This window comes from Pelecanus crispus, chromosome 5, assembly GCF_030463565.1.
Source record: "Pelecanus crispus isolate bPelCri1 chromosome 5, bPelCri1.pri, whole genome shotgun sequence".
Classification (NCBI taxonomy): domain Eukaryota; kingdom Metazoa; phylum Chordata; class Aves; order Pelecaniformes; family Pelecanidae; genus Pelecanus; species Pelecanus crispus.
The window spans coordinates 33,273,349-33,285,613 of record NC_134647.1 but is presented as its reverse complement, the minus strand read 5'-3'; the positions used below and the strand labels follow the sequence as shown (position 1 = coordinate 33,285,613).

Here is a 12,265-nt window from a genome sequence, read left to right as displayed (position 1 = left end):
GGTTAAGCAGGCAGAGAGCAGGACAGAGCTAGAAATCCTAAGCTGAATGAGTATTACAAATTAATCTCTTTTAAGATATTGAGTAAATTGCCAAAATGCTTAGATTCAAATTTTACTGAAATCTTCAACTACTTGTAAAATGGGAGAAAACAATTATTTACCTTTCCTCAGAATTTCCAGTATTCACTGACACTCAAAATGAGATATAAAAGGATTTATTTGTTACAGAGTATGGTTATGCATAGCTAAAATTGATGAGAAGTACCTGCTGTATATTGAGGCTGAATTTATTAATAATGCAAGCTTGACCCATTTCAATTTCATTTCATATTTATGGAAAGATGTGAATAAGTTTACAATCCTTTTATCAACCTTCAATTTTAGTGGTAGAAATAAGGAAAACAGCATGAATGGACAAAGATGTAAAAGATAATGTATGCTTTGTTAGTGCAGTATCTTATGTCTAAATTAATTTTTTTAGTATACATATATCACAGGAAACCGTTAGTCTCAATTTATAAGTTTACGGATACCAATTACTTAAATAAAACCTGCATTCTCTATTTTCCGTACATTTTCAGAATTCTTCTCCACATGAAAAAGGGGAGAAAAAGAAGAAAGAAAAAAAAAGTATGATCTATATAGGTCTGCAGAAGCACCATGTGTTCTTTTACCAAAGTAGTAAATACCTCAATAAATCTTTACCTCAACAATTTTAAACCAACTTCAGGCAAGAGTTAAAGTACTACATTTTTAATTTCTTCTGAAAGAGAAGTTGTTTTTATACTTCAGTCAGAAGCAAGAATCACTTGAATCCAAATCTTTCACTTGGTTACATGTACATTAGAGGGAAAGGCATCCTCTTTTACCTTGTCAGCAGCATCATTCAGCCTTTGAAATAATTTGGAAAAGAATTTTTCCTTTCTTCATAATCTGCAAATGCAGAAGCAATAGGATCTGAGTAGAACATGACAGGCCTTGGTCCTTCATTGTTCATAGCGAAAGTAGCTGGGAACTTTCTGAGATCAAGACCCCTGCCCGAAAAATAAGCCTGGAGCGTTCTGAAAAACTGAACATATTGCATATGTGAAAATAAAGCATGCCCAACAGAGATTAATTATTTCTACTGGCACAAAGTAGATGTAATGTTTGTTCCTATGTGGGATGAACTGCTGTATTTTGATCACAAACTGGTACAATATAGGTAATATAATTCAGACATGTCCACTCCGTCCATGATTTCTACACCTTACGTGGTGTCGAAAGACCACCAACTGCTTACTGAGCATCTATGCTCCCCACTGAACCACAGAGGATTCAGGCTGTATCCCTTATAAAAAAGGCACAGCAAAACCCTTGCTGAGAGCAAACGGTACAGTTCTGTTACACATTTCTCTAAGAGAAATGGTCTCTAAGACTTAGTAACAGCGGACATTTGATTTGAACTGGTTTCTTAGCTTAAAAGTAAAAATTAATGCTTCTTAAAACAGTGAGGAAAAATTGTGGGAAAATGATTTCTTTTTCCCCCCTTCACAAATTCCTTAAAAGATCTTGCAAATGTTCTCTTAATGATACTTTCTTAGCTCCAATTAACTTCCAGATCTTTAGCCACTATTCACAATATGTCAGATGCAAACTTATTTGTACTTCCAGAAGATGACACAACATGCAATCAACAGAGTACACATTTGAGAAAAACATAATCATTCATCTTCTGTTTCATAAAATGAGTGGTTGTATAATCAAAATACATTTTTAAAAACTAAAGCTGCTGGATCGAGATACAAGGAAGTGTTATGCGCTACTGCACACTGAGAATGTCTCTTCAGTTAAGGCGTACATCTTGACTGAAGAGTGCTCATCCAGTTGTGGTTATTGACTCTACAAAGTGCAGTTACTAACACTACATTTAATGGGCCCCTCTTACCTTTAAATTTAGAAGATAAAAATTCTCAAGATGGAAAACAAAAAACCCACACAAAACTTAGGCTATCTTTCTTGCAGCATTTCCTTACCAGGTCTCTGTTTCTAGGGTTGTCTAGGGGTTTCCATTTTTCTTCTGGTTGGAAAGGAGCACCCTTTGCCAATCCTCTCACCGCCAATACTGTATATAAACCCAGGAGCACCACTTTCCACATGTTGGAGAGATGAACAGACTATCTGTAAGGACAACGAACCAGCTCCTTAAGTCCTACAGAGCTGTCACTGGTAACAAATAGAGCAAGCATGACAATCCAGTGGAGTGCTGAAAATAATTTATTCACAGCAAGGAAAATCTGCCTACTGCAGATTACCTCCATGTGCTATCAACTTTTTTTTTTGTTTTCCTAGTACTAATGTACTAGGAAGAACAAATTATTCTAAAGAAGTGTTTCCCATACCAAAGCAGTTTCTAGACACTGGATTCTCTTTTTGAGAGGGACTAGTATGACATTCAACACAAAATATTTACATTTGTAAATTTACATTTGTTATTACATAGAGCCATTTTCATTGGCCGATTAGTTACAGCATCAGATCTTTGTGTGCTCCAAGGAGAATGCAAAAATATGGCTTGAGATCCAGATAGCTCGATTTTTAAGACTGCATGAAATGAAAGTGCACTATATAGATTAATAAGTGCAAAAATAATATAGCCTGGTATAATATACTAGAGACCCATTTCACAACTTGATTCAAGGGGGGGTAAAAAAAAAAGAGGAAATAATTCTCCCTTTCACGTTCTTTAAAGTAAAGCTTACCCGTGAATTTGGCTCTGGCTTGCCCCTTCTTGGTTATTCTCCTTGTAATCTGTGAACAAACTGATCTCTGCACTTATATTTCTAGTGGACTGTAGGTGGGTGTCAATGACGTTAGCAGGAGTTCAAAAATACAGTAATGATTCCATTTCCATCCATGACATAAAGACCCTTGAGAATTTCATCCTTAATACTCTTAAGACCTGTTGCTATCGAACAGTGCAGTGCAAATTCCTCTTCCCTAAGCCGTATTGCAGAAAATTGGTGGTAAGCATATAATAAGTTTAAAACAATGCCCAGCAGAGATAGCAGAGCTGTACCAAAATATTACTTTTAATTAAAAGTAATTAGCCATATCTCTAGAATGGTGACTAACAGATAATTACAGCTGGTTGAATGGTTTTCAAGCAAGATGAGATACGGATCATTCTCTTGATGCTGGAGAGAAAGAGAGAAGTAAGGTCTGTTTCAAGATCCAAAATCATAACCTTTTATGGGAAGCATTGCTTTCCTACCCTGATTTTATCAGCAGTCAATATCCTCCTGTCAGACTAGAAACTACGACAAAGACTGCGAGGAGGACTATGCTAATTTATCTTGGCCTTATTTCATAGCATTCTTCATCTCAAAGCTGCTCAAATTTTTTGCTTATAATTTCATTATACTCTTCTCTCCACTATTTAGATGATACTTTAGTTAGTACCACATAAAATACATCTCTAAATAGACATGTTAAAAATAAAGATTTGTGGCCATTATCTTACTCCCAATTATAGATGTTTATTTCTGACTAGAAGTTTTACATCTTTCTTTGGTTTAAATTTTGAAAGCAAACCAAAAACCTAACACCACCCTTCCAAGCAGGCAAAGTTGTGGACATCCAAACGTCATCAGCAACACGGTAAACAAAATCCTAGCAATGTTATTTTCATGACTGTAGTAACACATAAAAATACAAGTCAACTTATCCAGCTTGTATATTGTTCTACAGACTTGGAATAAAAAAAGTACACACACACAAAGAAAATCCATCAAAACGCACCAATTACTTTTCATAATAGACAACTTCCAGATAGTAGACTCATCAAGAACCAGAACAGCAGTAGCAATAGAAGAGCTTGTAAAAAGGCAGACCCCAATGTAAGGGAACTTTCTTTGTTGATTTTCTAGGTAGATACGTATTTCTAGTTTTGTGTATAATTTACCTTCTAAATCAACCAAAATTAGAAATATGTTCCTCTAAAGGAAATGACAGGAAGGGGGAAAGGCTTGATTTACAGTTCAGGATTAGATTTTAATTCGTTACTTAGCTTATTAAAAAAAAAAAAAAAAGGCCAGAACAGCAGGCAGTTTTCTGCCTCCCCCCCACCCCTTCCTTTATTAATTTCATTTATTTAGAAAGAAAAAAAATGGGGGATATGCAGTATATTAAGCTAGTAAAACATAGCAAAGTCATCTGTAAATTTGAAACAAGTTTTATTACTGTAGGAGTTTAGGCAGTTGTGTTGGCTGATGAAGTATGCAGATATGCAAGAGATTCAATTAGCATATATTTTCTGTAAACTCTCTTAAAAAAAAAAAACCCAACAAAACCTAGAAACTTGTATTGTTGTTTCCTGAGCTAAAATTTTTTGAGAAACTGTTTGACCTAAAAGTCTGTTTAGATTTAGTGCTCATTTTAATGCGGGTTTTTTGGTGGTGTTTTTTTTTAAAAGATAATTTCATTATAGCTCCTTCCTTCAGTGAAAGTCAAATATAAGCAGAACACATTCATATTAAAATACTATTAGTATAGTTACACTGATTGGACAAAATTGCATCCTCCTTTGAGAACAGTAGCTAGTTTAACAAATGCTTTCCAAGCCAGATGTCACTGTGCTGCCTTTTTAATGCAACCAGATTTAAGCACTAGGTTTTCTTCACAAATTATGTATATAGACACACATCTTCAGTAAATCAAATCTTTTGAAAGTGGCTATACTAATTATATAGCCCTTATGGCACAGTAATATTCATGTATGTTTGAATTAAATTGCACTGAAGCTGAAAATGCTCATAGCATTGCTTGTTCAGTTGCATGCAAGTTACTTCAAAAAGATAAAAAAATCTTGTTCTAGAAAAAAAGGCAAATTTTAAATGAGTTAGTTTAACTGAGAACAAGTTTTATACACATGATGCTCTATGTAAACTATATTATTCACCAAACATTTTCCATTTTATTGCATTTCCAATTCATGATAGCAAGGCAAATATAACAGCCTAAGGTGCATGAGTTAAGATATTGAGACAAGCTTCATTAGGTATGATCTTTATTACATTCTACTCGAGATGTGAAAAAAAGTATCTGTTAAAGTACTGCTCTAACCACAATGCTTTTGTTCACTGTTTTTATTTTCTGCTTAGAATCCCAAGTATTACAAGTTAGGAGGAAAAGCACCAAACTGCTCCACGTGAGTACCTGAGCAAAGACTAAAGGCAAACGCTCATCATGACACTCATTAGCGTGCTTGTACAACAGAAGTGCAGGTAACATTCACAGCACTCTACAGAGTATGACTGGTAAGTGGCACTTTTTGTGAATTACAACCATTTGTATTAATGCAACCATGTTAGAACACCATACAAAAGTATCCAGAAGTGTTTATTTAGCAGAGCATACGCTATACAGTGTACTCTAAGTCATGCACACTTAGGTAAAAAAAAGACAAATAAAAAAATGTGAAGTATACACTGCAGACAGGAAAACCATCAAACAAAATACAAACATCCCAGAGTAGCTCCCACTCAAGTTACCCTCAACTTCAACAAAAAAGTACCAGTACCTAAAAGCATAGTTTTTAAAGAGTCCAAGATTTCATCTTTCAGCGATTTCAACATTAGCTGAAGATACCTGTTCTTCAAGGTTTTCTCAGCATCTCACAAGATGAGGACTTTGCCAAAGCTTATCACGCATTGCATGATCTGTATCTGAGAATTCAGTTATACGTATTTTAATAAGCACAATAGTTTATTATAGCATTATTCAAATATTTATAGATAAGACCCTGTCAGCATCTCTAGAAACCTGTAACTATTAAGAGTTGGCTCCACTGACAACACCCAATTTACACTATCTATAGAAGAACTGAAAATCGAGGAAGAGTTAAAAACATTGTAAGACAGGTTGCTTGTGAAGCAATAGATTTTTCCAAAAATTACATATATGTTCTTCAAAAAGTTTTAAGTCCTCTTAAAACCAAAGAAACAATAGCCCCCTCCCTCCCCGCCAATTACCCAAACCAGGTATTTTGGCCAACATTATTCTGTCTTTGTGCTTGGAAAAACAATTAAAAAGTAAGGAGGAAATCAAGTTACTAGGCCTAGGTTACACAGTTTTTCTAGACTAATCATCATATATAAAGACCTTAAAGGTAGTTCTGCCCTCTCAATGATTTTAATACTAGAATATTCCTGTAGCTATGGAATCAACAATGGCTAGGGTTACTGAAGCACCACCATCACAAAAGAAAGAAGAGAAAGGTAGGTGACCAGAACGAGAGTTTTAGAAGTCCTAAACTAACATACAGAAGAAAGTAGCAGGGAAGACACAAAAATGGCATGTTATCTGTTGTGCCACAGCATCAGCAGCATTGTGGCAGCCAGGTTCAAGTTAGCCCTCAATAAAAGAAGGTTAATAACTTTGATTTGTACTGTTTCAAATAATTACTGTGATCAGCTGACATGCAGTCATTTTGTGTGCGTATCTAAGCATCCACAGTCCAATGATAAGCTTTGAGATGGCATCTATTCAAGATTCAGTGTTACACAGTACTAATACTGGGGGGCGGGGGGGAAGTCAGAATTTGGGGGATTTGTTCAAAACATACAAAGAATCCTGTAGAGACACATAAGGAAAGCCAGTGGTGGCTTTTCCTGAGCACTTTATACTAAAAAATATACATAAGAAATCCTTCTACTATATCAAAATAAGATTTTAAGATCTTGACTCTTTCTGGTTTTCTTTAATGAATTGAGAGGAAAAGAATGATAACCCCCGCAAAAAAAAAAAAAAAAAAAAAAAAAACCAACCAAAAAACCCCCAAAAAAACCCCACAAAAAAAAACCCCCAAAAAACCCCCAAACAAACAAAAACCCAAACCAAAAAAACCACATTTCAGGGTTTTATATATGAATATTTTTCCTAAAAAATGAAATTTGTTATTCAAAACTTCTAGAGCTTTAACACAACTAACCCCATCCCAGTCTAGTTTTCTTCTCACACTGGCGTAAATATTGATACTCAATGGCTTAAATACAGTATTTTGCTAACACTACAATTTGAGGATTTTTTTATTTTGAAGAAACTAAAGAACAAAGTTTTTAAAAATAATTTGACACAGACTGCAAAATTGAGACAGATTTCTGTTCAAAGTTGAAACACATATCTGTGACTAGTTTTCCTTCATTATTTTTCTTTTTGTCACAATAGAAAGACTTGAGAAATTAAGGTCAGCTAAAGCTTTCTGACTTTGGTTGGTGTGATTCCAAACCACAAATATACTGTATTTATCATAAATCTTCACTTCTGTAAATGTAGTAAAAGGGGGTCAAAATAATTTTTTTAAAAGTATTTTCCCCAAATCAAGTTTCAGTATGATCCACACAAATATTTTTGGTCAACTTCAAAAATCAAATATAAGGCTACAGAAGTCCACAGGCTACAGTTATTTGAGTGTATTCATTTACTGGTTTAAGGCACAGTATTTTTTTTTTCCTCTAGAAAGCTACAAGTTTAAAGTCACAGTGAGGAATTTCACATTTCAGTTTTGGTCTGGCACTCTAATTATATATGTCACATCTACTACTAGTAGACTTCTGTAAAATATTTCAGTTGTCAGGTGCTGCAGTCTCAAATACTGTTTTCACACTCAAAGTGACATAAGTGGAAAATACTGAAGCCTGAATTGATTCCAAAATAGTGCATTTAGCATTTTATAAAACTTGCACAACACACTTGCATGTTTGATACTTAACATATATACCCTGAAATTATTTATAGTTGGAAGGAAAAAGGTCTTTGCCGGTATTTCAACAAACATGCAAAACTTCAAGCCAAGCATAACTGTGTATGGAAGGGGAACCGTAATGATGTGTCACAAAATAACACGTCTGTGTGCCATTCCTGACTTTTATAGACACAAAATTAGCTCTGATACCACACAGATTCCTACATAATCTAGACCAAAACCTGCCAATAACTGTAGAGAGGCCATGCTTACAAGATTTGTTTATGACAGCATGAGTAGCAAAATCTGCTTGCATTTAAGAATGCCAAATGAGACCCTAAATCTTAAGGAAAATTAAAGGCAAAACATCACAGCTTTGACTCAGGTTTTCATGCTACAAGGTAATAAGCACGTATTTGAGGCAGTTACATGCTTAGATACCTGAAAAATTGAGGTGCTGGGCAGATTTGCTTAAGTAAGAGCTATAGAATTTTCTCCTTCAATGCTTAAAATTTGTTTTTAAAAGCAGTAATGTTTATTAACAAGATGAAAGTTACAGATTTCATTTAAGCTTTAAGATAAATGAGCTGATTAAAAGCTTTGAATACATTCTTCTGTAGATAAGAACATACATCAGAAAACATAATGTTTGTAAAAGGTTTTCAAATAAACTTTTCAAGATTTTAAGGATTCTATTATGAATACTAGCTCAAAGTTCTAGATCAAAAAAAAAGCTAGAAAAACTGTTTTACTTTAACATAAAAATGAATCTGGTTTCAATTGTCATTCATTGGCACACATTTCCAGAGGTATACAAGAGCAGCATGTAGCTTTGGTGACAGAAGTATGTGTCCCCTAAAGGAATGGTGATGAAAGTTTTAAAACCTTTTACAGTACAGTGCTAAGTGCTTATAAAAGCTAGCTTGATTATCTCCCAGAAAAAAAGAGATGTAAAAAGTCAAAGTTGTAAATTGTGACTTTCATCACGAAATGGAAAATAAGCATTAAGAATTTAGTCTGTTTTACAGCTAACAATTTTCTAGTAGCTTAGTGACTTGAAACTGCAGCACAATTATTGTACAGACACTAACTGCTTCCAAAGACATTTTCAGTAACTCAGAGTATTGAAGGTCTGTAAATGGCTGGTTTTTTTCTCAGTATAAATAAGACAAAAATCTAAACATACTCATCACCATATTGAAGTAAACTTGATCAAATGAAAGCTTCTCAAATGTTTCCGTTTATTCACAGGCACATAATCAACTTTATTCTGTCCTGTCAAAACTTAGAAGCAGATGTATCAGATTTCAGAAAAAAGTCAAGTAACAAGTTCATAATCTTGTTACTGGCAAACACATGGAAAATTAAGACTGTATCAAATAACAATGTATGCAACAATGCTTTTGGGGTTTTTTAAGTATCAATACATTTTATTTTTTTTAAACACTGACTTTAAAGATAGCCCAATTAGGTTATAGTGGAAGAGCTCACTTAGACATACAGGCAGTCTCTATGTCTTCTGCAATGTATTACTACTACACTGTTTAGGGTTTTGTTGTGTTATTTGTTTGTTTTAAAACTTAGCAAATTAATATTTTGGTATTAATTGCTACATGTATCAGCTCACTCAAAACCAAAATCAGAGCAGAACTCTAAACATTAGAAATATTAACTTAAATTCCAGTTACTGCAATTTTTTTTTGAAACAAAACAAGCAAAAAGAAACCCCAACCAAAACCCAAAAAACCCAACCCCCCTTTTAACAGGATGCCAAAACATGACATACTGCAACCACCTTTTAAATCAAACACTGAAAATATACCTCTGGACAACATTCATTCATTCAGTTTCAAGGTACATTTGGTAATCCCAGTTAAGAGGTAACATTTTTCCTTACCAGACAAATATAGATCTTTTATGAACTGTTAGCTACAGGTGTAGCTATTATGATTGCAGCATGATAAGACTTTGAGGAACACATGTTTGATCATATCAACCACAAAAGCTTATAGACTTCAAGAGCAATTCAGGGTTATGGAGATGTCACTGAAATATTCTCATTAAATCTCCCCCTGCCAAAGAAAGATTCTGCTGCACATATATGCTGTACCTAAAATTAGTGACATTTGGTAGTCTAGGTCCTTACCCTGTTTTTTATTTCTTTTCTGATAGGTTATAAAAAATATTAGAAAAGAGCCACACAAATAGTTCTTATTTTGAATGCATCCTGAGGTACAAGCCAAAAAAACAGTGGCTTAATCTCAACCTAAATGCTTGATTATGTGGCATAATCTCCACCTAAATGTGGTGAACATCCACATGGATGACGAACAGTGATTTTGCAAAATTAATACCTCAACTTCTGAAAAAGAAGAGAACAACAGAATTTGGGTATGCATGCTAATAGAAATCTTCCCTTATAGAGCAGAGGTCTAATCCATTACAAGTTAATTTGCGTCTTGATCTTCTCCCACACAGTCTAGATAATCTAAAATTTGAAGAATAAACTGGAATTTTAATTTATTTAAAGGTACTAAGAGATATTACAATATATTTGCCAAAAGCTGTTTCATAAATGAAGCCTACTCATAACAAAGGATATTTCAGTAATATTTACACACAATTAAACGTATTTATGTTGGGTTAGCCTATGGTTTCTGCTGAGATTATAATTGTTAACGGTGTCAGAACTAGAGATTGACATACCAGAAGCCTCTTCTCCAAAAGTAACAACAAACAATCATTGTATTTTACCTGAAAAACAATTTTAGACTGTTATAAAATCTTGTCCTTTTCAGAATGGCAAGTAGGATAGTTCATCCTCTCTTAGAATAGGATGAATTGTTCTCTGGACTTGTTCTAATCCTATCCCCCTCCATCGATTATACAGAAAATCTAGTTGGGATTAGACACCTAATCTCTCAAACAGATGAAGTTACACAGTCCACAATCACTACAAAATCCAGACGCACATTTTTGAGGACAGTTTTCATCTAGCAAATGACACAGAATGCCTATAAATCCAAAGTAGCAGTTAAGACTTCCCCTCCTTCCCCCAGTGAAGGTAAACCATCTCTGGAAAAAGGGAGCATTGAGGGAGATGCGATAAATTCTCTCATCTGGGATCTCAGACTCAGGATTATATCTATTCCTACCTCCAACGTGAAAATCAGGTAGGAATCCATGCAAGATTCTGTAACTCATTCCATGAAGAGTGATAACAACTATCAATACAATTCCCAGCTTTAAAAATATCATTAAGTGAAAAAATTGGTGTTAATTCTATGCTGCTGCAATTCAGTAGGTTTCCCATTGTGGCAGATTTTGGAAGCTATCAAAGCTACTACATGCAGAGACTGTTTGCTCCCCTTATTCTGATTATTATTTTATTCCACCAACAGCTCCAATAAATGGATCTGTGCATAAAGAGCCCATTAAGATGGCAAAACAAAACCGGAAGTACAGTAGTAAGCCAAAAGGACCATGAAGGCCAAGGAAAATTATCTTCCAGAGAAATGAGATTCTGCACATTTCACAGACTGCCTTTTACCAGCCCCAGTACAGTTCTGCCACCATCTTTCATTCACAGCCATTTGAAAGTAGAAAAACTGCTCTATTCTTCTATGTCTGAACAGCAATTTTTAGGTTAAACCAACTGGTGGATTTAGCTACAAGTATATTTAGACACACAAATTATCTTATATACGTATACTGTAGCATACATTTGATTAGAAAGTATCAAGGTATAATCTGTTCAAATAATTTTTCTGATTTACAAACACTATGTATAATCTAACCTTTTTTAAAAAAGGTTAAGACTAGAATACCAGCACATAGATTACTATTAACAGTGAGAGTGTTTTGGTTAACTCTAATAGCGTTACTCGGTTAAAGCAGTTTTAATGACTTACTGATAACTTGAACTGCTGACTTAGATATAAGTGGACAAAACACGTGCTTACTTCACATTTGTCCTTCACTTCAGAAAGTCACGGTGTGAATTAAGACTTTCCAGCCAGCTCAAATTAATTGACCCTAACAACACGCTACAACTAACTGAGGCACTTTAGGCAAGATTAATGAGATGTGATAAAATTAATGGGTCAGGCTGGCTGTACTACTATATCAAAAATATACTTGACTGACTGTGGGTAGCAGATTTCCTCTTATTATTTGTACGATTGAGCTGGTCTAGTATTTCCATATGAAGATAACAGGTATCTCAGAGCAGAGACAGCTAACACAGAAGCAAGTAGTAGGCTCATCTCTACACAGAATCAATACATCATTTTAACCTAATGGCTACTGAGATTTCTTCTGTTGGCAAAACACATACCCAGGGGACAGAATTCCTTACACATAGATATTTTAGGCTTTATTATAAATGGCAGTCACTGTAGCATCTAGGCACTAAGATAATACTTTATACAGAGCTAATAATTATGGTCAGTATTTCCCACTATTACTAAGAGTTTGTCCATGTGAAGAAGTTAGCACTGTATGGCAGGGCATGAATTTACAGTGTTGTAACTATTCCATATT

General features: G+C 34.5%; 1 protein-coding gene across 1 annotated transcript; it reads right to left on the bottom strand.

Annotated features, from left to right (window-relative positions):
* Positions 1-886: 886 nt before the first annotated feature.
* On the bottom strand, positions 887-2,784 carry C5H2orf66 (chromosome 5 C2orf66 homolog). Its single transcript, XM_009477944.2, has 3 exons — positions 2,742-2,784; positions 2,016-2,160; positions 887-1,069 (listed from the first exon to the last, which is right to left on the bottom strand). The coding sequence occupies exons 2-3, from the start codon at positions 2,136-2,138 to the stop codon at positions 887-889; spliced, it is 306 nt and encodes a 101-aa protein (XP_009476219.1). The 5' UTR covers positions 2,139-2,160; positions 2,742-2,784.
* Positions 2,785-12,265: the final 9,481 nt, after the last annotated feature.

Coding starts and splice junctions, on each gene's coding strand:
- C5H2orf66 (XM_009477944.2), bottom strand. CDS start 2,138: ATGTGGAAAGTGGTGCTCCTGGGTTTATATACAGTATTGGCGGTGAGA. Junction 1,070..2,015: donor ACCCTAGAAACAGAGACCTG/GTAAGGAAATGC, acceptor CAATATGTTCAG/TTTTTCAGAACGCTCCAGGC.